This window comes from Meles meles, chromosome 16 (assembly GCF_922984935.1).
Source record: "Meles meles chromosome 16, mMelMel3.1 paternal haplotype, whole genome shotgun sequence".
Lineage (NCBI taxonomy): Eukaryota > Metazoa > Chordata > Mammalia > Carnivora > Mustelidae > Meles > Meles meles.
The window spans coordinates 30,192,141-30,216,769 of NC_060081.1; the positions used below are offsets into that span (position 1 = coordinate 30,192,141).

At 46.8% G+C, this 24,629-nt stretch overlaps 1 protein-coding gene and 1 pseudogene across 1 annotated transcript; one reads left to right on the forward strand and one right to left on the reverse strand.

Annotated features, from left to right (window-relative positions):
• The first annotated feature begins 876 nt into the window (after positions 1-876).
• Positions 877-3,161, forward strand: LOC123926567 (uncharacterized protein C2orf16-like). The gene is made up of 2 exons (XM_045980526.1): positions 877-909; positions 1,878-3,161. The coding sequence occupies exons 1-2, from the start codon at positions 877-879 to the stop codon at positions 3,159-3,161; spliced, it is 1,317 nt and encodes a 438-aa protein (XP_045836482.1).
• A 2,867-nt stretch (positions 3,162-6,028) lies between these two features.
• Positions 6,029-20,527, reverse strand: LOC123926568 (annotated as a pseudogene).
• Between the last annotated feature and the right edge of the window lie 4,102 nt (positions 20,528-24,629).

Below are 24,629 nucleotides of genomic sequence, written 5' to 3' on the forward strand. Positions count from 1 at the left end.
TTCAGAGACACACTTCATATCATGGTCACGAACAAAGAATAGCCTTAAGGATGTGGACACGTAGCTCCATGTCCTCCATAATACAGCAATACTCTGGGGCTAGCGCAAAAATAAAGAAAAGTTCGAAGCTTAGTGATATATCCCAGGAAGTCATTCAGCACGTGCCTGTTTCGTGTACAGAGGGCCAGCCTCCTGTCCCAGTAAATTTAGAGTCTTCCTTCCATACACTTTTCACTAGGAAAGATTCTGTTCCAATGGAAGAGAGTGAGAACTCACAGAGTTCACAGACAAGGATTTTTGAGTCCCAACACTGTCTCGAGCCAAGTTATCTTCCCCAGGCCAAGACTGACTTGTCAGAACAGTTCCAGTTGCTACAAGATCTGAAGCTAAAAGTAGCAGCAAAACTGTTAAGGAGTCAAATACTCCCCCATGTACCTCCACCTCTAACTTCAGGTCTGGTTTTAAAATACCCTATGCGCCTACAGTGTGGCCGATGTGTAGGACTTAATTGCTGTCATAAATTACAGGGCACGTTGCGGCCTTACCTTCTTATCTACCCACAGCTCCACCTTGTAAGCACTCCCAAAGACCACGGAGAGATTAGGTTGCATCTTGGCTTTAGGATGCGAACTAGGAAAAGATCCCAAGTCCCAAAGCATCACAGAAGAGACAGATCCATCACATCAAGGAGTTCTATATCACCATCACTAAGGAAAGCTAAAGTCTACACTCGAGCTTCCAAGAGTCCTACTTCTACAATGGATTTCCAGTCTGTATCTTCCCCATCTCCTGCTCCTGTACAAGTCCACATCAGGCAAAGACAGTATAGGATCCCTGCCCTAGCAGGAAAGATGACAGTTGGAGGGCCAGGGCGCTATGAGTTTACTCAAGTTCACTCTCTACCAGAGAGTGACTCTGAAAGCCATCAGGATGAAAAATGGTCTAAAAGGAGAACCAAAAAGACCCGTAGTTCAAAATACCCAAAGAAAAGAATCACTATGGGAGGCAGGACACAAAACACAGAGTTCTATACAAATGGTAGAACCACAATACGGAGTCGTCCTCGGGATTTACCAGCCCAGTTAAGAAGGAAGAGGAATGGAGCATCTCAGACAACTACTGCCTCTTCAAAAAGACAATCTAAGAAACCCTCCCAACCCAAATTCATTCCACTGCTTTTTCAAGGTCTAAAGAAAGCATTCCAGACGGCACACAGAATTATGGGTTTTGCTGGACAGAAGCCTGAGGACAGGTCAAGGCCAGACCATTTGTGTTCAAGCAAAAACCACGATCCAAAACAAAAAGCCAGAGATTATTCCTCATCGAGAGATATCAAAAGAGAGAGGATGTCAGTTGCTAAGCTAAAGCCAACAGACATCACCACTAAGAAGGAGAAGATGTTATGGGAAGAAATACAGCAATTCAGATCAACTCATCAACCAAAAAGAGGTAGCTCTTTCCAACTTAAACATACCCAACTACCCAAGCCCATGGTTTCCCAAAGAAGTGCTATTTTCAAAACCACTTCAGTCGGACAGACTGTGGTTATTCTTCAAAACGACAATAGCAGCAAAGGTAAGAAAAACTCCTACAGATGTGAAATCTCTAGCCAGGAGTCCAAGAGCTCCAAAATAGGAACCAAAGTTCAAGTCAGAGGGAGAAATCTACATGGTTCACTTAAGAGAACCTCACACAGTCACCTTAAAGAGAAACTCACACCCAAGAAGCAAAACCACCATAGCTTCTTAAGGGAGAGAACCCCATGTAATTCCTCTGAAAGGAGCCATCACAGACCCTCTGAGAGGAGCCATCAAAGTTCTTCTCTAAAGAGACATCACAGTCCCTCTGAGAGGAGCTACCGAAGTCTTTCCGTAAAGAGCCATCACGGTCTCTCTGAGAGGAGCCTTCGAAGTCCTTCTCTAAAGAGACATCATGGTCCCTCTGAGAGGATCCACCAAAGCCGCCTTCAGATGAGCCATCACAGTCCCTCTAAGAGGAGCCACCGAAGTCTTCCTCGGAAGAGCCATCATGGTCCCTCTGAGAGGAGCCACCGAAGTCCTTCCGTAAAGAGCCATCACGGTCCCTCTGAGAGGAGCCACCGAAGCCTTCTTCAGAAGAGCCATTACAGTCCCTCTGAGAGGAGCCACCGACGTCTTCCTCGGAAGAGACATCACAGTCCCTCTGAGAGGAGCTACCGAAGTCTTTCCGTAAAGAGCCATCACGGTCTCTCTGAGAGGAGCCTTCAAAGTCCTTCTCTAAAGAGACATCACAGTCCCTCTGAGAGGAGCCATCAAAGTCCTTCCCTAAGGAGCTATCACAGTCCCTCCGAGAGGAGCCATCAGAGTCTTCCTTGGAAGAGCCATTACAGTCCCTCTGAGAGGAGCCACCAAAGTCTTCCTCGGAAGAGATATCACAGTCCCTCTGAGAGGAGCCACCTAAGTCCGTCCCTAAAGAGCCATCACGGTCTCTCTGAGAGGAGCCTTCGAAGTCCTTCTCTAAAGAGCCATCACAGTCCCTCTGAGAGGAGCCATCAAAATCCTTCCCTAAAGAGTTATCTCAGTCCCTCCAAGAGGAGCCATCAGAGTCTTCCTTGGAAGAGACATTACAGTCCCTCTGAGAGGAGCCATCAAAGTCCTTCTCAGAGGAGCCATCGAAGTCCCTCTGAAAGGAGCCATCACAGTCCCTCAGAGAGGAGCCATCAGAGTCCCTCTGAGAGGAGCCATCAGAGTCCCTCTGAGAGGAGATGTCGCAGTCCCTCTGAGAGGAGATGTCATATTCCCCTTGAGAGGAGCAGTCGCAATCTCTTTCAGAGAACTCATCACAGTCCCTTAGAGGTGAGAGGACACAGTCCTTTTGAGAGAAGACAGCACAGGACCTCTGAGAGGAGAGGTCGCAGTTTCTCAGAGAGAACTCACTGTAGTCCCTCTGAAAGAAGTGGACGCAATCTCTCTGAGAGGAACAGACACAGTCCTTCTGAGCAGAGCCAACAGAGCCACTTTGAAAGGGACCAGTACAGTTGGCGTGGCAAAACCCATCTCAGTCCCTCTGCGAGAACCCATCACAGTCCCGTTAAGAAGAGACTCAAACACAGCTCCCCTAGGGAGAGGCTCAGACAAGGTCTGTCTAAAGATTGCAAGGGCTACTCAAAACACATCTCCTAGAATGTTGCCATGGTACTTGATGAAGAAGCAGAAGTTTTTATAGTCAAAATGTGGAGATTGTTGATATATGAAACAGAAGCCAAGAAAATTGGTCTTGTGAAGTAAAACTCTTTTTACATTTAGAATTCCGTTTCAGATTTCTTCTTCTTTCCCACCCTTCAGAGGACTTTTTCTTTGTCTTTTGGCTTTTTCTTTGTCTTCAAAGACATTTGTGAGATCTGTAAATTTTTTTTTTTTTAATGTAGAAAATGTGAATTTTTTTGTCCTCTAATTTGTTGATGCCCTGTGTACTCCCTTGGTTGTAAAGACATCTGAATCCTGCCTTGGTTTTCTTTATACTCACCAGGTACAAATTACTGGTATGTTTTATAAGCCGCAGCTACTCTACACAGCCTATCTGATATAATCTTGTTCTGCTGATTTATTTCTTGTAAATATTAAAATGACCCCCCCCCAAAAAAAACATGTCTCCTAGGGACCACACACAAAATACTCCCAAACAGGCCAAGTTTAGAGGCCTGAAGCTGAAAGATGAGAAGAGATTCATCCCCATTATTTACTGTCTGGTTCAAGATTTCACTGACCTGCCCCTTTTCTGGCTTCTTTCCTGCTCAGCCACTGCCTCCGATACCTGCACCCTCAGCAGTCAAAGAGCTTCAAGGCCTCTCTACCTGGAGGGAGGGAGGGTGGGAATGGGTCTGTAATTTCTCTAAATAAAGGGGCAATAATTGATCTCCACCTAGAAAGACCACTCGTGTGCTGGAGGTGGGGAACGGAGGGTGAAGGGATATTTGGTGTCCTGCAAAGGGATGGAATGCGAGGAAGGGGCCCTGAAGCCAGGTTTGGGGCTCCAAACCCCACCTACAGCTTCCTGGGGTGGGGTCTCAGAGGAGGGAGTCATGTCACGTGACTCACTCTGGCCACAGCCCCCTTGGAAGCTGCCAGGTGGAAGTAGACCTTCAGACCTGGGATCGGCGGCGCCGACTCCATATCCCCCTCAAACTCCTAATACCATATTTCTTGGAATCAAAGATGCATCATTTACTTATTTTTTGTTATTTTTTGTTTCAGACAGCATGAGTGGGGAGGGGCAGCGGGAGAAGAAGAGCGAATCTAAGGCAGATTCTGCAACCAGTGCAGAGCCCAATGCAGAACTTGATCTCACAACCCTGAGATCATGTGCTGAGCCGAAAATTCAGAGTCAGATGCTTTACCCACCAAGTCACCCACGTACCCCAGATACATCATTTAAAACTTCACATTCAGGGGCTCCTGGGTGGCTCACTGCGTTAACCCTCTGCCTTCGGTTTGGGTCATGATCTCAGGGTCCTGGGATCGAGCCCCGCATCGGGCTCTCTTCTCAGCAGGGAGCCTGCTTCCACCTCTCTCTCTGCCTGCCTCTCTGCCTACTTGTTATCTCTCTCTGTGTGTCAAATAAATAAATAAAATCTTTAAAAAGAACTTCACATGCAACCCAATTTCTAAGAAAATAATATGTGATTATATATATGCTTAGGAATTGATGAAACCTACTGACTTGGCTTCACTGGCTAGATTCTTCTTTTCAGGAGCTTCTATGTAGAGGAGGAGCCTCTGCTTTCTTCCTGGCTTCCATCTGGCCCCAGTTCTGGCCTCTGGATTTGCCCTTCCAGCTCTGGTCCCAGGTCTACCCCCTCCCTCACTAAGCCTCCCTCCCTCTCAGTCGAGACTTCACCCTCCTCTGAACTCCACTTCAAGTCACATCCTTTAGTTTTCACCGAGCTTCTCAATTAGTTGAGCCACAGTGGTCCAACTTCCCCCAACTTCAGGCTGTTAGGGGTTCTGCCTTAGATCCCTTTTTACAGTTTTCAAAGTTCTGGCTCTAGCATCTAGCAAGCACTCAGCAGGAACGTTGCTGCCTGAGTGAAAATGAGAGGCCCAGGAGGAAAAAGCAATGTCTGAGGAGGAATGCTGGCTGTGAGAGCAGTCTGGGAAGTAGATGGCCAAAAAGGGTGTGGCCCGCCTCACCTTCATCCAGCACTTTTCCACCAGGCTGCTGCTGCCTGAGTCCCACACCTTGAGGTAGCAGTTGACAGCACGGCTATACTCCCCAGCCTGCTCCCACTGGCGAGCTTGGTCCACGAGCCCCTCCATGCCCCTAAGATGAGAGTACACGTGACCAGAACAGGCTGGGCAGCGTGGCCTATCCGGTGCATACCTTGTGACCCACCCTCCAGCCCTGCTGACACTTGCTGCCTCCCGGCGTCATATCTGGCCCCTTTCTTGGTAGCCTCCCGCTCCTACTCTTCCTGCAGAGCCTCCAGCTGGCCCGGCACATAGTCCTTGCAGATCCACAGGGCATCACTCCATAATCCAGCCTCCTGCTCAGATTTCCAGGTATCAGGAAGGCAGAGGCCGGCATGACACCTTCCCACTGCCACACAGGTGCTGTACACTATGGGCCACGGATCCCTAGGTCCTTGGACCTCTCTCCTCCTTCTTGTCTCCTTCCCCCTCTCCATTGCTAACTCTCTGGATCTTTCCCAGTAGTATTGGTTAGTGTAGTGCTCTGTGGGTTCTTACACTCTCTCCCCCTCCCCCTCATGGCCCTGAATCCGGTGCCCTACCTTATAATAATTGAGGGCCAGGCCTGGTCCCTGGGCCTGAAGCAGCAGCACTTCTGCTTTTGGAAAGTCCTCCTCCAAGGCCCCCCGGACCTGCCCCACAAGCACCTCGGCGACACTGTCAGGATCGTGAGCCTCGGACACACACTGAGCTGCCTCCCAATCCTGGTTATGGACAAACCTGCTCCCAGAAGAGGACACAGGGGAGGCTCAGTACCGGACTGAGGCCTCAGTAGTGGGAGACAAACACCCATGTCACAGGGGGTAGAAGATTTATTGGTACCAGGATCAGGTGAAGGTGGCAATGCCAGGTCCTGGGGCTGTGGTTGGGAGGACGGGAGTAAGGAATTGATGGGTAACTCACATGAGGGCTGCTTCCTTGGGATTACCAGCACTGATGAATTCAGCTTCAGCCTTTTCAGATTTACCCTGTAGGGACAGAAGTGCAGCCACACATGATCAGAAGCAGATTGCCATCATGGCAGCCGTGAGAGGAGGAGTTCAAGGTCAAAAGCAAGGGAGAAGGAGCACATCCATACCTCATCCTCCAGGTACATAGCATATCGGACATGAATCTCAGGGGTTTTATGCTTGAGGTCCAGCCGAGAGAGTTCAAAAGCAAATTCCCATGAGCTGAAATGGAAGGTGTAGGTAAGGTCTGCCTACTTAGTACTTTCATTTTTTTTCCCATTTCTTTTTTTTTTATTTATTTTCAGCATAACAGTACTCATTGTTTTAGCACCACACCCAGTGCTCCATGCAATACATGCCCTCTCTATTACCCTCTACCTGGTTCCCAACCTCCCGCCCTCCGCCCCTTCAAAACCCTCAGGTTGTCTTTCAGAGTAGTACTTTCATTTTATAAGAGGAGGAACAGGGCAGGAGAAAACAGAAAGGGCAGAGACAGGACCGGGGGAGGGAAAGACAGATTGAGAAGACAGTCCATATGAAGTGATACAGAAGCACACACACATGTAAAGAGGACGTGGGTCCGGGGACACTTGGAAAAGCCTGTGCTTCCTGCGACTAGTGGTCATAAGGGAATGGGATGGGCGTGAGGCAGGGGACCGCAGTTAGCCTCACAGAACTACTCTTCCTCAGGAGCAAGGGCTCTGGGTTCTTCACCACTTCCTCCTGAGTCACATCTATACTAGCAGAAAAACTGTCTCTCTAAAACATTAAGACTACCCTCAGCCATCTGACTCAATGCAGGATTATTACTGGTCTTTGTAACATTTGCTTAAGAAAAGTTCTTTTTGCATTTAACAGAAGCACACTTCCATCACTCAGAAGTCAATTACTGGCTTAGTGCACCTTAGCTTTAAAAGCTCTTCTCTCTGGGGCACCTGCCTGGCTCAGTCTGTAGAATGAGTGACCCTTGATCTCGGGTTGAGTTCAAGACCCACACTGGGTATAGTAATTACTTAAAAAGGTCTTTTTGAAAAAGAAGGAAAAAAAGCTGATCACGTTCCATCTTCTTAGAACAGCTAAACACTGTTCTGAGTCCCTGGGGAGCAAGGGCAGAGCGATTGATTCATTCCTTGCCTCTCCATCACGTTCTTCCAAGGATTTCTTCACTCCTGCCTCCGTTTTCAGAAACACTTCTCAGCTATACAGCAATCTTCCTTGTCTACGTAGAGGCTCTTTCTCAAAAGGGGCCAGTGGAGAGAAGTCTTAGGGCCTCACCATTTGTCAGCGGCATGGTCAACGGCAGCTTCCAGGAGTCTGAGCTTATTAAGCAGTCTCACTGCGGACTCTCCTCCCAGGCTCTTTGCCCACAGATAGGCCATGTGCTTGTGGGCATTAGCTCCTCCGTGAGCCTTGGCTACCTGTGAAGCAAAGCCATTTGGCAATCCTCCCACACAGGGCCACATGGCTGCTCCCTACTCCCCTCTGATCGGACTTCAGCTTTGACAAGGGTCCGGTCTTTCTACTAGAACAGGGAGAGGGCTCAGTTTTGGGGTCTGTTAGCCTGCTCAGGGTCCAAGGATGGACTTCAGGTAGTTCACAGACCCCCTCCTACCGCATGTGAAATTTTGCCTGTCAGTATGAACATTTTTCAGAGAGACCCACAACCAGTTCAGAATGCATCACTTGAGAGTGGGGAAGAGGGACAGGCGCATCCCCAGAGTGACTTGGACTCCTTACCCGGTAGGCTTCCTCCCAGAGCCCATTGGACCGGTACATGTTCACTGTTGCCTTCCACTCCTAAGCCTCGAGGTAGTGATACTCGGCCTCCTGCAGTCAGCCTTCAGCCTCCAGCTCCTGGGGAAAGGAGGGTCAGGATGGGGCGAGGGGGATGTGGAGCCTGTTCGGGGAAGAGATGGCCGAGGCTTGAGAAGGACTCACCTTGCCCAGGTGCAGGTGTGTGTCACTGAGATCTGGGCGGTGCTTCCCTACCAGGCGGATCATATCATCACACAGCTTGTGCTTTTTGAACATGGGGATGGCAAGACCAGGCTCTTCCACTGTCATGTAGTGCCTGGGGAGGGGAGAGACACCCCAGGGCTCCTCGACCTAGATTCCTGCATCACTGCCTTCTAGGCAGACAGCGCGCATCCTTCTCCCTGCATGACTCCTCTAGGGCTGTGGCTCACCCTTCCGCCTCCGGTACTTGCCTTGCTTCTCCATCTCCAGGGCCTGGGTGATGTACAGCACCGACACGTCTTCCAGCCTCATGCACTTCACTGCCAGCTTTGCAGACACACAGAGACCCAGTAGCCTCCGGCGCGCTTCCGAGGGAAGCAGGGGGGCTGCGGAGTGGCCAGGGAAGCATGATTTGGGGGTGACCTGTGTTCCCAGCAACTCTGAACCTTCCCAACAACCACAAGGGTTTGTGTACGGATGCTTTCCTGGTCAGTCCAGGGAATTCCAAGACCATAAGGAGCAAAGTCAGAACTATATTCCGCTCACGCAGAAAGGCCAGAGATGCCCTGTGGTGGGGCGCGTGTTCCCACTCCCGAGCTCCCGCCGTACCCACCGGGTTCTGGCTGCAGGCAGGGAATGAAGTTGCCGCTGTGACGACAGCTTGGGGAGGGGCAATTGGGGCTCCCCAGCTCCCAAACTCTTCTGCTCGCTTCGGAATTACAGGTTGGGAACAAGGGCCTCTTCATCCTTGCCTTTCCCTGTGGCTAGGTATCCAAGCGCTCCAGACTTTTCTATTTTGGTGCTCTTTCTCAGCTTTCAAGGAGGCCAGTGAAGAGGGGACATCAGAGCCCAAGGAAAGTAGGGACAGCCCCAGGGAGGTGGAGCCCTCGGACGAACTGCGCCCCGCTCTCTACCTTGTGGGCTTGCTCCCAGCGGCTGGCCCGAGTGTACATGTCTATTGCATCTTTTGTTCGGTCTCCCTTAATGTAGAGCTCCTCCACAATCTGTGCTCGAGACAGCAGACACAAAAGGCCGAGGGCAAGAGCATTAGAGAAAGAGCGTTAGAGCCTCTGCAGGGGGAGAGCAAACCTTAGCTGGGATGGTGGGGAGAGGATAGGACCCTTAGTCCCCAACATGGAAGAAAAGAGGGCTATCTTGTCTCACACCCTCTACTGTTTTGAAAACAAAAACAAAAAAACAGCCAAGACCAGAATGGGGACAATACAACACGCAGTTTAAAAGGACCTAAAAGGACCTCGTACTTCTGCAACACAGGGCAATTCCACATTGGAACTCCCATGGAGTTCCATAGAAGAGAGCTGGAGACTCGCTTTATAGATCTGGGAGAGGGGTTTGTGTTATGTTGGAATGAAATAAGGGAAGAAAACTGCTTTCTTCTCGCTCAGGGTGGCTGGTGCTGCTGGGACCCAGAAAGAAGGATTTGGTGAGGTGGCCCCCACTTCCGGTTCTGAGTTCTCTTCTCATTCTGTACTGCATTGCCTCCAGCTCCAGCAAGGGACTTTCCTCACCTCATACTCCTGCAGAGACGCATAGTGTTGGGCCACGCGGGGATAGTATTTGGACGCAGTGTTCTGGTCCTGTAGATCTAATATATAAATGGCCTTCTTCCACTGGCGGGAGCCCAGGGCAGCTTCCATTGCCTTAATGGAGCACCTGGCAGAGTTGGGAAAGGCATCTGTGTGTATGAGGCAAGAGGAAGACAGGTAGAGGTAGGGAGACACCTCAAGCCTACTCCAACCTACATGGTGTCATCTCTGTTGGAGCCTTGGTGCCCTTACTTGACCCATCACCTTGGACCTCACACCCAGTCTCAGTTGCACCCCTCTACCTGGCTTCAATATAGTGATTAATGGCTGCATCGAGCTGCTTCTGCTGCACCAAATGATCCCCCAGGTCTCTTCCAGGCTCACCACTTCCACTGGGAATGCCAACCGAGCCAGCTCCACCGCTGCCAGGGACAGAGAGGGCACTCAGCTAAGACTTCCAGGGATGGGACTCAGGGAAATGGGGTGTAGAAAATAGGTGAGAAGTGGAGGGATGGAGAACTGAGCCGATCCACCAGAACAGATGCACAAAATTGGTGCAGGGGGATGATTTGGGCAAGACTCTAACAGGGAAGGCGGGGCTGTAGGGGGCAGTACCTTTCATGAATGCGCTGCCTTTACAGTAGCACTCCAGGGCCAGCTCTGGGTTTCGAATCTTCTCAAAGAGATCACCTGCCTGTTGACACATACCACATGACTACAACAACAGCCTGAAGACGCTGGGTCAGGGCCCTAGGACAAGCTGGTTGTCTAGCTGTGGGGCCACGGGAAGGAAGGATCCAAGAGGACTCCTGGCAAAACAGCAGCAGTTGACATTTACTGAGCACTGAGAATTCTCCTACTTTCTTCACCGCCCCTATGATTCTTCTTTACCACCCTAGGAGGTAAATGCTATCATTACTCCCATTTACAGAGAGGAAATTGAGAAACCAAGGTTTGGAAAGGTTCACTTAACCCACGGTTATACAAGCTGTTAAATGGAGCCAGGTAACTTGAAAGAGTCTAAAATCCCAAGTCTGTCCTACTAACTACACTCCTATGCCACATTTGGAAATACACATCAACACCTGGACTGGAGGGCATGGGTGCTAAAACTCTGAAGGGGTACCTACATAGGGGAAGCAAAAGCAATAAAAATCTTATAAACTGGGATGGAAGAATGTTTGGAATAACTACCTGAAAGGTGTTACTGGTTGTAATGGCAGGGGACTGGTGCCTTAGCACGGGAGGAGCATCTCACACTCCCGCCCCATGGAAAATGGCCTCTGGCCATCCTTCCTAGCTGCCCACACCTCACTTCTGGTCTGCCTCAGCTCTCAGCGACGTGGAGCTGCCTTGCCTCGAGTGCCAGTTTGCTCAAGGTTTTCCACATTGCCTCTGTTTCTGGGGTCATTTCCAGAGTCTCCAAGAAGGCTGTGGCCCTGAAGAGAGAAGGAAGGAAGGCAACAGTCAGGTCTTCCAGCCTCAGAACCCAGCCTCTCCCACCACCTCCCGGGGATATCAGCCCAGCCCCTCACCGGGTGTAGCTGCCGTCATCGATGGCTGTTCCAAACTCGATCAGGCCCTCATCCAGCATGCAGGCAACAGTTGTCACACCTTCGGTCACCATCACCTCGGTCTTCCCCCCGCCCTGCTCCAGACCTACCACATCACCCTGTAAAATTTCAATCCCCCCACCCCACCCGAATTCCAGTTTAGTGTCTCCACGACTCCACTGCAGAACAGACCCCGCCTTACCCCACCCTAGCGCTTACACACTGAGGGAATGACAGTGGCCCTTGTTTGCCCAGCTGTTTAGTTTCCTTCAAGCAGGTAAGAATCCCTTATCTACACTAATGCCCTCAGGTTCCTGTACACTCAGAGCTGTGCCCGCACTAATGCCTGGATGTAAACTGACAAAGCGTCCAATCACTTCTGCTTCCAGCTTGAGTCCTGTTAAAATACAACTTTAACCTGGGCCCTACTTTTGAATACATTTGTTGCTTAGGTCACCTGAAGAAATCACTAGGCATGCTTCCTAGTCTCCCACGGGGAGGAAGGAAGGGAAGGAGGGAGGGAGGAAAAAAAAGGAAATGTAGGGAGGGAAGGAAGGGAAGAAAAGGAAGGAAGGGAAAAAGAGAAAGAAAAAGAGAAAAACAGAAAAGGAAAGGAAAGAAAAAAAAAGGAAAAAGCCAGTAAGCTAAAACCTGAGCAGGAAAAAACAGGGGAGCAAGTGGAAAGGGTACAGTCGCCCTGATGGCAAACACAGCAGCGGATGAATAAACCAGGGGTCCTCCAGCAGGATGAGGGGGCGATTCTGAGGTTCTGTTAGTCATGAAATCTGGGATCCTCTCTTCAGGAAAGGGAACAAAAGTCATTAGTATGCCTGATTCCTGCAAAAGCAAACACTGATCATATCTAGAGGAAAACATGCCCATGTTAGGCCCTTGAGATTCTAAAAATTATATTCAGTGTAACGTGAGCCCCCCAATAAAATAAAGCTACCAAAATAGAAGTTAACTACCATAAAGGAGTAAACAATAACAATAACTACAGCACTTTTGGACCTCCAAGGATTTCCAATATTAAAAATAACAATTATGGAAGAAACCAGTTATGGAATATGAAAGAATTGTGAAATGTTTAAAGACCTAAGGGATGGAATGAAAAATTAAGCAAGAGACAAGAAACTATAAAAAATGGCCAGGTTGTGCTCGCTTCAGTAGCAAATATACTAGAAGAAATGACCAGGCAGACTAGAGAAAGAACCAAATGAAACCGTATGAAAAATTCAATATTCAAAGTAAGAAAACTCAGTGGGTGATTTCAATAGCAGATAAGACAGTGGTGACAGTAAACCTCTGACTTGCAAGATGTTTCCTTTTTTTTAAATAATTTTTAAAAAATTGTATTTATTTATTTATTTGACAGAGAGAGGGAAACAAACAAGGGGAGTGGGAGAGTGCGAGAGGGAGAAGCAGGCTTCCTGCTGAGCAGGGAGCACCATGCAGGGCCTCAATCCCAGGACCCCGGGACCCCCGGGATCATGACCTGAGCCAAAGGCAGACACTTAAGGGCCAAGCCACCCAGGCACCCCTTGCCAAGATGTTTCTTAAGGAATTATCCAGAATGTGCATGGAGCGAGAAGGAGGAAGGAAGAATAAGAGGTTCTAGAGGCACAAAGACAGGACAAGAAATGGAACACATACCTAATTAGAGTTCTGAGGGTGAGAAAGAGTTCCAGAGAAGCAGCAACATTTAAAGAGCTCATGGCTGAGGAACAAGGTGTCCTCGCAGATGGGACACACACACACATGCGCGCGCGTGCACGCGTGCACATACACACCAAGCACGGTTAAGTAAGAGGACATTTATATGCAGACATAATGTACTGAAGCTTCAGAATGCTGGAAAAAAGAAGACTTTAAAACCAACAAGACAGGGACGCCTGGGTGGCTCAGTCAGGTAAGCCTCTGCCTTAGGCTCTGGTCACAATTCTGGAGTTATGGGATTAAGCCCCCCCCCATCCCTCCCTGCTCAGTGGGGAGTCTGCTTCTCCTTCTGCCCCTCCCCTTGCTCTCTCAAATAAATAAATAAAATCTTTTTTAAAAAGCAACAAGACAACACAAGGAGCTGTTAATAAACTTCTCAGAACTAAGGGGGTCAGTCGATGGGATGATAATATTTGCAAAAGACTAAGAAAAACTGTCAAACTGTTCTTTCAAGAACACGCCAAATAAAAACATTTTCAGATAATTCCATTTTGGTACTTTTCAGAAACTGAGGATTCATCTTCGAAACACTTTCTCTCAAGGAGGTAACTCCAGAGCAAAGGTCAGCAATGCAAAAAGAGTGAGCAGAGAAACTGGCACCATGATGGTAAATGTAACCAAATTCCAGCTGTGGAAAAGAATAACGTCTCACTTTGGGGATAAAAAAATACTGGGCAATAATGGCAAAGGGGAGGTAATCAAAGTTCAGGTCCTTGTATCATTTGCCAGGGGTCAGATGCTAAATAAGCTGAAACTATTCAGAATAATTTAAGGGTATGGTAAACTTCCAAGGGTAACCACTATAGGAGTCAAATGTATGACCTCCAAAGCAAAAATGTGAAAAATGTGTTTAAAACAGGACAAAACAGCCCCCAAGCGCCAAACGTAATTAGTCTAAAATGAGGAAAGAAAAGCAGGAAAGAAGAGATGTAGAAAAAAGACAAAAAGAACTATCACATGCTCCCTCTGTATCCACACCAATCATCCTCACCTAGCACAGGGCCTCTCTTGTTTTCCCTCCCAGATTCTGGAAGGTCACTGGAATGTACATGATGCTGGCAGGACAGGAGAGTGACCGATCTTCAGTCTGATAAAAAAAGAAGCTCTGAACAGCTTACAACAGAGAATCCTCACCCAGGAACTGACAGAACTGCCCCCGCTAAGGGGGCTCTTCCAGTCTAAGAGAACTCATTATGACCTGGTGAATTCCCAGGGCCACTGGAATAGAGAGGACAGGATACAATGTCAGGAATCTGAACAAGGACGGTTCTGGAGCCTAGCGCACTGTGGGGAAGGATCTAGGCTTTACTTGCTGACTCTATCACAGAGATGATGGGTGGTGGGCCAGAGAAAACCAAATAACCTTTGGAGCTTCCTCAGGGCCCTAACTGATCAGTGAGACACTATGTCTGAGGTCCCCTGGCACCGACATACCCTAATAGAGGATGTGGTGACCCTCTTGGGTGCCTCAATGTTGTACCACACACACAGGCTGTTTCGGTTCTGAGCCACCAGCCCGTCACTTCCTGGGACCAGTGCACGTAGGAGCAGAAGTGGAGGATCACCGTCTTAGAGCAGCTTTCAGTATCGTACAGATGCAACTGCGGAAGGAAGAGGTGGACAGCGCAATCAGAAGGGGTTATGGGGTGGCTTCTGATATTGACCATTTCTCTAACGAAATGTGGTGAGCTGACCCACCCCTCAGGCAGATGCTGGATTTCAAAGCTTACTAGCCTGCAATGCTCGACGTGTATGCTGACTTGGTACATCCTGACTCTGGCCCATAAGAGATGACCAAGTGAGCCCAGAGCTACACCAGAAATTTAAGTTAGCTGAAGGTCAGACTTTCATTCTTAGAGTTTAACTCTGGGCCAGAGTTGCCAGACTGGATCACAAAAGTAAGGCCACCATGCACATTCAATGGTCTGGAAATTGGTGATGTGGCTTTCCCATCACAATGAACATGAAATGAAAAATTACCAGAGAGTCTCTTTGCCCTCAAGATTGAGCTCTTTGGTGATAGCATATTGAGATCAGAGTCAATAAGGAGTTTGGGGGAGACTGTCAAGCCAGCCTTAACACTGTGGGGTACGTGTAGCTGAGGAATGCTGCAACAGGTGTGGGTAAAGTTCAGCCAGGCATTCAGGGGTGAGGCAGTCTCCCGAGGGCACAGACTTGTGAACAGTAAAAGAGAAACCAGCTCCCAAATTTCCCTCTTGACTTTGGTGCCATCACAATACCATCTTCTCACAATACCATCTTCTTAAGGTATGGGCTATGTTAACAGATGGGCTGTGATAACAGACACCATGTTGATTCTTCTGTGCCTTTTGCTATGTTGATGGCATAGTGCACCAAGAAATTAAGCCCATCCTGCCCCCCGCAATCCCTGGCAGCAGGTAGTATCACATCCTCTATGGACTACTCAATGGCTAAGGCCTTAGTAACCCTTCTTACACGAAGTTTCCAGTCCCTGAAGAGAAGCTTGTGCCCGTTTCATTAAGTTCCAGCCAATCCACACGGCTCTCATGGCTGATGGTGCCAATGTTGTAGCCACCAGTCAGATCCACTACAAAGTAAAAGAGAGAGGGTTAAGAAGACAGATTCCACATAATCATATACAGACACAAGGCAGCCTGCAAAAGTCTTGCCTTTAATTATTATGTTGGGCTTTAAGAATGTTCCATCAGTGTAGAGTATGAGGAATATGACATAATTTTGCTAAGATGCTTACAATACTAGATTTATACTAAAATTATAGAGATTTTGTTTAACTCTGTAGCTAGCTCAAAAGGTCCAGATCCATCAAGAAATGAGATTCCTCTCTGGGATCTTGGAGTTGTCTCATAGCAGATCAGAACAGATCAGAGCAACGGGCATCCTTTACTCAAGAAATCCTCTGGAAGGCAGCACTGAGCACATTAAGGAAGAGCCCCAGTTCCAGCACAACCATGAAGAGAAAGCTGATGGATGAAACGACCTCGATGAACATATGTGCTACAAGGAGTTCCTTGCACTTTGAGTGTCAATGATGTAAGAGCCCCGAGGGGCAAACAGTGGAGAAGGCACACAGACAAAACAGAAGGAACCTCTGATTAAAGTCAGGCTGAAAGTGCTGAGGATAAGTATTTTAGTTTGGTGTGAATTTTGCAGACAATGTAAGATAAGATCACACTTACGGACTGGCTAGGATGCTTTCAGGGAGTCTCCTGAACACGGCGCCTTCACAGCTCTTATTTGTATACGTTACCAATGCGCAATGTCCTGCCTTGATCCGTGCTCAAGCTCAAGACCAAATGCCAGCTAATGTCTACAACTGGGAAGACCAACCTAAAAATGAAATTTCCTTTAATTAAAAGCCAACTTCATAAAGCCATGTTTCAATGTCTCAATTTTTAAGTAGAATCACAGAATACTAGAGCTGTGGGACCCCATCTCTGTGAACACCCTGAAATTATATACAAAATTATATGTTTATGATATTCTTCTGGGAAAGGATCTATGATTTTAAAAAAAAAAAAGATTTTGTTTATTTATTTGAGAGGGAGAGAGAGAGACAGAGCATGAGAGGTGGGAGGGTCAGAGGGAGAAGAAGACTCCCTGCCAGGCAGGGAGCCTAAAATGGGACTCGAGGATCACAACCTGAGCTGAAGGCAGTCGCCTAACCAACTGAGCCACCCAGGCATCCCAGGATCTATGATTTTAATTAGATACTCAAAGGGGTCACGAATGAAAAAAGGTTAAGAGAAGGTCATTTTATACACTATTGAAGACAAGCCCTTTGTAGTGGGATGACTTGTCCAAAGTCTCACAGCTCATTACTGCCACTGGAACATGGGCCGCCATATTACATCATTTCCATTACAACTCAACAATCTGATGTGAAACATAAAACTCATGAACTGTAAAGGTATCTTAAGAACAGCCGCATATGTATTTGGAAACTTGATTTATAAGAGGTGACATTACGAATCAGTGAATGGATTTCCAATAAATGGTTAAACATGGAAAAAGTAAATTATGAGCCACACCCACGTTACACACAAAAATTAATTACAGATGACAAGCAAAAGCTAAAAATATTAAAATGTAGGAGGGAGTAGGAACCTTCTTTTTAAAAAATTTTATTTATTTATTTATTTATTTATTTATTTATTTATTTAACTCTACACCCAGCTTGGGGCTCATACTCACGATCCTGAGATCAAAAGTCACATGCTGGGGCACCTGGGTGGCTCAGTGGTTTATTAAGCCTTTGCCTTCAGCTCAGGTCATGATCCCAGGGTCCTGGGATTGAGCCCTGCATTGGACTCTCTGCTCAGCAGGGAGCCTTCTTCCCCGCCCCGCCCCCCCCCTCCGCCTACCTCTCTGTCTACTTGTGATCTCTGTCTGTCAAATAAATAAATAAAATCTTCAAAAAAAAAAAAAAGAGTCACATGCTCCTCTGGCTCAGGCAGTCAGGTGCCCCAGGGAAACTTCTTAAACGAGACCTCAGAAATCAGCTCAGGTCCTGATCTCAGGGTCCTGGAATCAAGCCCAGCACCAGGCTCTCTGCTTGGCAGGGAGCCTGCTTTCCACTCTTTCTCTGCTTGCCGCTGTGCCTACTTGTGATCTCTCTCTCTCTTTCTGTGTCAAATAAATAAATGAAATCTTAAAAAAAGGGGCGCCTGGGTGGCTCAGTGGGTTAAAACCTCTGCCTTCGGCTCAGGTCATGACCTCAGGGTCCTGGGATCGAGTCCCGCATCAGGCTCTCTGCTCAGTAGGGAGCCTGCTTCCTCCTCTCTCTGCCTGCCTTTCTGCCTGTGATCTCTGTCAAATAAATGAATAAATTCTTAAAAAAAAAAGAACTAGGTATGGGTACACAAGTAATAATATTATTAATAGCTAACATTTATTAAGTGCTTATTATGTGCCAGACATTAGTCTAAGTGCTTTTCATATAAGGTAGGTACAATTTTTATCCCCATTTTGTGGATGAGGAAACTGAGATACAGAAAGGTTAAGAAATTTGACCTAAGATCACCCAGGTATAATTGCAGAAGTGGGGAGGTTTGACTCTAGACCTTGTTCTTAATGAGGCTATATGGGTATGTTATTCTCTATACATCATAGGGAATACTGTGCTGTTCTAAATACATTTTTCCATGCTTGAAACATTTCATGATACAGTTAATTTTTTTAAAGATTTTATTTATTTATTTGTCAGAGAGGGTGAGTGCACAAGCAGGGAGAGCAGAAGTCAGAGGGACAAGCAGGCTCCCTGCTGAGCAGGAAGCCTTATGTGGGACTTGATCCCAGGACTCTGGGATCATGACCTGAGCCGAAGGCAGGCTCTTAACTGCCTGAGCCACCCAGGTGTCCCCAGAGTTAATTATTAATATGTAAAATAAGATGTATTTATTTATGTGAACACTTGTGAAATTCAAATAAATTTTGTCAACACTGGCTACCAATGTCAAACTCTACAGAAAATAAGTCCCCTTCCAGTTCGAACAGTCCATTATCCTATGTCCTAAGTCTAAACAGGAAAATTCATAAATTGACTAAAGGTTCCGCTCTACAGTTCACAATTCCTAGCCCAAAGATACATGCCTAAAGAACATGAACAATTATAGGGACAAGCTGATATGCGTAACAGTTTATGTGTATCTATACAGCTAGATGCAGACTCACACACGTGGATTAGAACACTTCCCACATCCTCTGTGAGAGCAGGGCCATACATTAACCTGGTGCCTCTCAGATTCCTGCATTCTCCACTCTACACACCCCTGTGATATGGAAGCATACTAGAAACATCTGTTTTGTTATCAGAATTATGGGAGAGTCTTACCTATAGCAATAGTCTTAACATCAACAAGAGAAGCCAATTTCTTATAGTCTCCCATCCCTCGTTGACGCCGCTCATTAATACGGACACTGAAACACGAAGGGTGAGGTAAGGCAGAATGGACTTGGGTCATCGGGATGTTTAGCAAGGGCCCCAAAGTACCATATGGGATGACGTTTTTAGATGAATCTTGAGGATACAGGAGTGAGAGGTTAAAAGGGACTTCTTTGGGGTTTCAAAAATTTAGAGAACCTTGTGGGGTTACCTGATGAGGTGGGGGTTCATGAATTCAGTACGTACAGAACCCAGGGTATCATTACTCCCATATTCCACCAGGGTTAGCTCTCCAGCATTGAAGATCATGCACACCTGGGGATGAAGGGAACTGTCACGTGGCAGGAAGTTTGCATGAAGAAGTCTGCATGGTCAACAGTAGTAGAGGGAGATGTCTTGTCAGTGCAAAGTGACTCCCACTTTTCTCTGTATTCTGTTCCTCTGCCTATCTCGCCCTCCTTTCTTTATCTGCTCTTAGCTAGGAGGTTTACTGAGATGGTGAGGGTTGGTTAATCAAGCTCTACTCACATTCTCAATTTCAAAGAAATACTTCTCATTGCCACCAGATCCCTGCCAAGCCACGTGTCAAAGAGAGAGAGGACATAAGAACAATGTGGGTAAGTATCCAAGACAACGCTGAGACAAGGACGGGGTAGGAGGCAGAGAGAAGGAGTTTAGGAAGGCCCTGATGTTCCACAAGTGGGGTGCTGTGTCACATTCTGCCCTAGACTTCTAGGCTTCTGAGTGATCCTGTAAACACTGTCCAACAGTGGGAATTCCCATTCCAGGATTCCAAATCTCCAGGGTCTCACTCCCAGGTCCACCAGGTCCCCAACGCCAGCATCTTAGAGCTTTTACTTAGAGATCTTCCCCCTTAGGGACCTGGGCTCCCTGGAAGTAGCAGCTCACGATGCTCCATTCCCTGCCCCTCCGCCTGGGGGTCCTACCTCACTAAAGCGATTAGTGTTCAGGTCCCCAGCAGCAGCATGTCTGACGTGTGGGCCACCAGGTAACTAATGTTCCTTTCCGAGGATTTTCACCTCTTCTATCCCATAGCCATAGTGTGACTGGAGTACCACTTGGGTCCCCGATGACAGGTTCTTCACAATCACCTTGGTAAGGTACAAGTCTGAGCCCCCTGAGGCTTCCCTCAACCCCAAAGAGGGGTTAACCTGCCGTGCCCACCTCCACAGTGTTCAACAAAGCTAGTATCTTGTTTCCTCACCTAGCCTAGGCTATTGTTGGTAAAAATGACACCTCATATTCACACAGTGCTTTACTATTTACAAAATGTTTTCAGAGATTATCTCCTTCAATGCTAATACATAATACATACGGGGTCAAACTAATCACTCTCCTTACAATCCTCTACCTCTTGTGAAAATCTTTGTGATTACTTTAATCATGGTGTATACTGATCATACTGTCATTTCATATACTTCTTTGCTAAAATGATCCTGATTAAGGAACAATATAATACAGACAATTATCTTTGTATTCTCTGTCCTAACAGTGCTCATGTATAGAGAATGGACAGAAAATGAAAGAACAAGGGTGCCTGGCTGGCTCAGTCAGAGGAGCATGAAACTCTTGATCTCAGTTGTGGGTTTGAGCCCCAAGTTGGGTGTAGAGTTATTTAAAAATAAAATCTTAAAAAAAAAGAGGGGGAACCTGGGTAGCTCAGCTGATTAAGCATCTGCCTTCAGTTCAGGTCATGATCCTGGGATCAGGCCCCACATTCAGCCCCACGTCCAAGTGCTCCCTCTCCCTCTGGCCTTCCCCTGGCTCCTGTGTGGACACTCTGTCAAATAAGTGAACAAAATTTTTAAAAAAAGAGAAAAAGAATGAAGGAACCAATGAATAATAAATGGAAGGAAAAGGGGACAGAGGTAGGGAAAACAGAAAAGTGGGCTCAAGAACAAAGAAATTACCTTGCAATGTCACACACGGTGAGTTCAGAGGCCCTAAAGCAATGTTATGCACCTGCATAATCCTAAACTCCCTAGTTAACAACATATAGGTAATAAAGCTTTTTCTGTTTTGTTTTGTTTTAGAGAGGGATGGAGACATGGGTGGGGCCGAGGGAGAGGGAAAGAGAGAATCTTAAACAGACTCCATGCCCAGTGTGGAGCCCCCATGTGGTGCTTGATCTCACAAGCCTGAGGTCATGACCTGAGCTGAAATCAAGAGTCCCACACTTAAGACTGAGCCATCCAGGAGCCCCAGGTAGTAAAGTTTTAAACCAGGAAGATGGAAGTGGCGATCTCTGTACCCCTTAAATTTGGTGTTTAAATCTTTTCTTACAGTAAGCTGGAAGGGCTACAGCAGGAAAGTTGCCAAAGAGTTGCCTGATACACTCTGTTCTCCAGAACAGCTCTGCCAGGGGTTATATTTGACACTGTGGCAGTGTCCAGAAGGAGATTTTGGTGCACTGGCTATCAGCTGCTCACCTGGCTAGGTCCCACATATGTCAACTCAAATGGATTCTTGTAAATGCTTCTCCGGAGGCAGCAGTCAAACTGTTCCACTCCACCACAGAGTGTGCCCTAGAAGGGAAAGCGACAACATAAAAGGTCACAGGCATCAGAAGGATATCTAGAGACACCTTTGAAACCCAAGTTCTAGAATCTAGGAAAGAGTTGGCAGTAAAAGGGCTGGCAGTTTGGGGAAGTACCAAATGGAAAGAGGTGGCACTCACAGCACTCAAGGACAGTGATGGGATGAAGGAGAGAAATCAGCCCTGCCTACAGAATTCTTTGTCTCTTTTGGCTTCCCATAAAGTGTGAATTTCTCTTTCCTGCCTTTAATGTCATCTTTTTAGGTTGGAGTCAAAAGGGAAGAGGAGATTCTCTAGTTTCAGGGAGAGTGCTTTAGGCTAAGTCTGGATTTTCCACCCAGGCAGAAAGGGATTACTCTTAAAACACACCGCACAGAGTCGTGAGCCATCCCGTTTCCAGGCCAAGGCAGTGACCGTATTTAAGTTGGCAATCTCCTTGGGCTTTGCCACTTCCCAGATACTTCTTCAAGGGCTTTAGTTGAGTAGCCGAAGTCTGAAATTAAGAAGGTGGATTTCAGAAGAGATGGAGACTGAGCAAAAGGGTGGAAATGGGTGGGTAACTGAAGGCAATGAGTCTTGCTGTATCAGCGAAGAAAGGAAGTGAAAGAGAACACACATGCTAGGGAATCTCATAGGAGAGGACTAAAAGGTTCCAAGGAAGGAAGTTGGGACAATCAAGAGAAAAGTAAAATGGGGTGAGAGCGATAGGAGTGGAGAAAACAAAAGGAGATCATGGCTGGTGAGAAAAATGAGCTGTTAGCAAGGCAGAAATAAGGAAAAAGAAACAGAGAAAAAGGAAGGAAGAGACCCACATGACATCGAAGGGGATAAAAGGACAGGGCTAGTAAAGCTGATGTGAAGGGACTGGGGCCCTTTATTTATTTTATTTTATTTACCCTTCCATCATCCATCTATCCCGTCCTTCCTTCCTTCCTTCACAAAACCTTTAAGCATATATTATGTACTGGATTCTAATTTGGCCACTGGAGATTTAAAAACAATGAATAGGCCCTCTTCTCAAGGGCGTTTCAGTTTAGCCAGATAACTATAAACACCAAAGTGTAATATCATGGGACAAACACCGAGCCAGTGGTCTGAACAGAGGCAATGGTAATACAAAGACAGTGGAGATGAATTCCACTATGGAGTCCCATGCAGAGGCACAGAGACACAAAATCCTGGTGTATTGTGGAACTGCCAGAGTCCCAACCGATGGTGGGAGCAGGAAAAGGGAAGTGAGTGAATTAAAACCTGAGGATCTCTTTCAACCTACATGGATTTCCAACCATTCTCCCACTCTGGTTGAAAATAACTGGGCTAGAGCAAGGTGTACACAGGGAAAGTAGGCAGTAGATGCACATGGAAAGGGACCCATCTGTCATAACTTCCCAACACAACAGACTGGCCCCCAGGGCTTGCAGCAGCGGTGGTGAACTCCCGCTCCTGAGAGTCACGGCTGTAATCAAAAGTTTGTAGCACATGGCCTTCCTTTCCATAGGCTACAATTCTCTGATCACAGCCTGCAGCCACGATGCTATTGGTTGCCCAAGCCAAGGGTGGGCAGGGGTGGTTCACCAACTTCCCCTAAGACAGAAGTAAAGGGTTCCAATCACTCTGACTCTGACAGCCTCAGCCAGGGATTTTTCCTTTCTAGGAAAAATTTATACCCTGTATCAATCTTCCTCCCAACATTTTCCCACCCCAACACATCCTAATCTGGAGAACTTCACAAACCGTCTTTGTGTTTTATACTCTTACACACATATGTATGACATGCACACACATGTCTGACATTGTCCTCAAGAGGAAACCTCAAAAGGCTTGTATGTTGAGTTCTTTAGTAAATACCTATAAGGCCCCCAAAGGGACATATCCTACACATTAACTAACACTGGCTAGGTCCACACGGAGCATACAGCTCTTTCTTTACAGAAGAAATAAATTTCATTATTACCTGAGTAATTCTTTTTTTAAATCTCTTTTGGCTTCCAATAAAGTAGGAATTTCTCTTTCCTGCCTTTAATGTCATATTTTTAGGTTGGGGTCCAAAGGGAAGAAGAGATTCTCTAGTTTCAGGGGAGACTGCTTTAGGCTAAGGCCGGATTTTTCCTGGTTTGGAGAAAGTCACCCAGGCAGAAAGGGATTACTATTTTTTTAAAGTTTTAGTTATTTAAGTAATCTCTACACCTAATGTGGCACTCAAACTCACAACCCTGAGATCAAGAGTCACATGATCCACCAACTGAGCCAGCCAGGCACCCCTCTACAAGTAAGTCATAAGGTAAGTTAGTTGGACAATAGAGAATTACATAAAGTAAAACATAAACATTCATTTTATCCCCCACCCTTTCCCTTTTCTCTCTTGAGAATGACTTTTCCTATGAGTTTATACATATAAATACACTTTTTACATAGATAAGAATAATTTTCACTTTCCCTTACTCTCAGAATCCTTTCCACTCGATTCCTCTTTGCCCACAAATATTAAGCTGTGGCCTCCTGAATAAAAATTCTCTCTGTGGCTGCATCTAAATGTGCCCCCCACCAACCACCTCAATCTTAATGTTCAACCTCCCCTAGGAGGGATCTTGGGTTTCTTTACCCCCATCTCACAGCATCCTTTAGTCATACCTGTGACTCTCCAGGCCTTCATCATCGAAGAAATACCTAACAATGGTGCCATCTGCATGACCAGGGAATTCCTTTCCCAGAGGAACTAAAAAAGTGAGTGAATTAAAAGGAAGAGGAAGAGGAAGAAAGAGATTACTCTGTCTCACCAAGAAATCCCACTTCTGTGTCAAACATTACCCTACCTGGGCTCCCTGCTACCACTCCTCCCCATCTTCCATATTATAGTCTCCCAGTCCCGACATCCCCATCGCTTCTTCCTATGTCTCCAAGCTTGGGATACTGCTCTTCCGTACTCATTCTGTTGTCAGTGATACCACGTAAGAATCTGTCCCATAGATGGTAGATGATTTATTAGTTTTAGTGTTTGCTAAACGAACCTGAAAATGGGAAAATGGATACAAGTCTGGTTAGGTTCCTTTCAATCCCACCCAGATCCTAAGGAAAGAAAAAGAAATAACAAAAAACTGGTCCTTCTGTTTTCCCCCCAATATATAACTTGACCCTAAGGAAACATTTAACCGTATTTCTCTCTCCAGAACCATTATCCCCACCCACAACCTCTCTTGTGTTTCTCTTCCTTCTTTACCTTCCCTTCAGCCAGTCCAAAAAC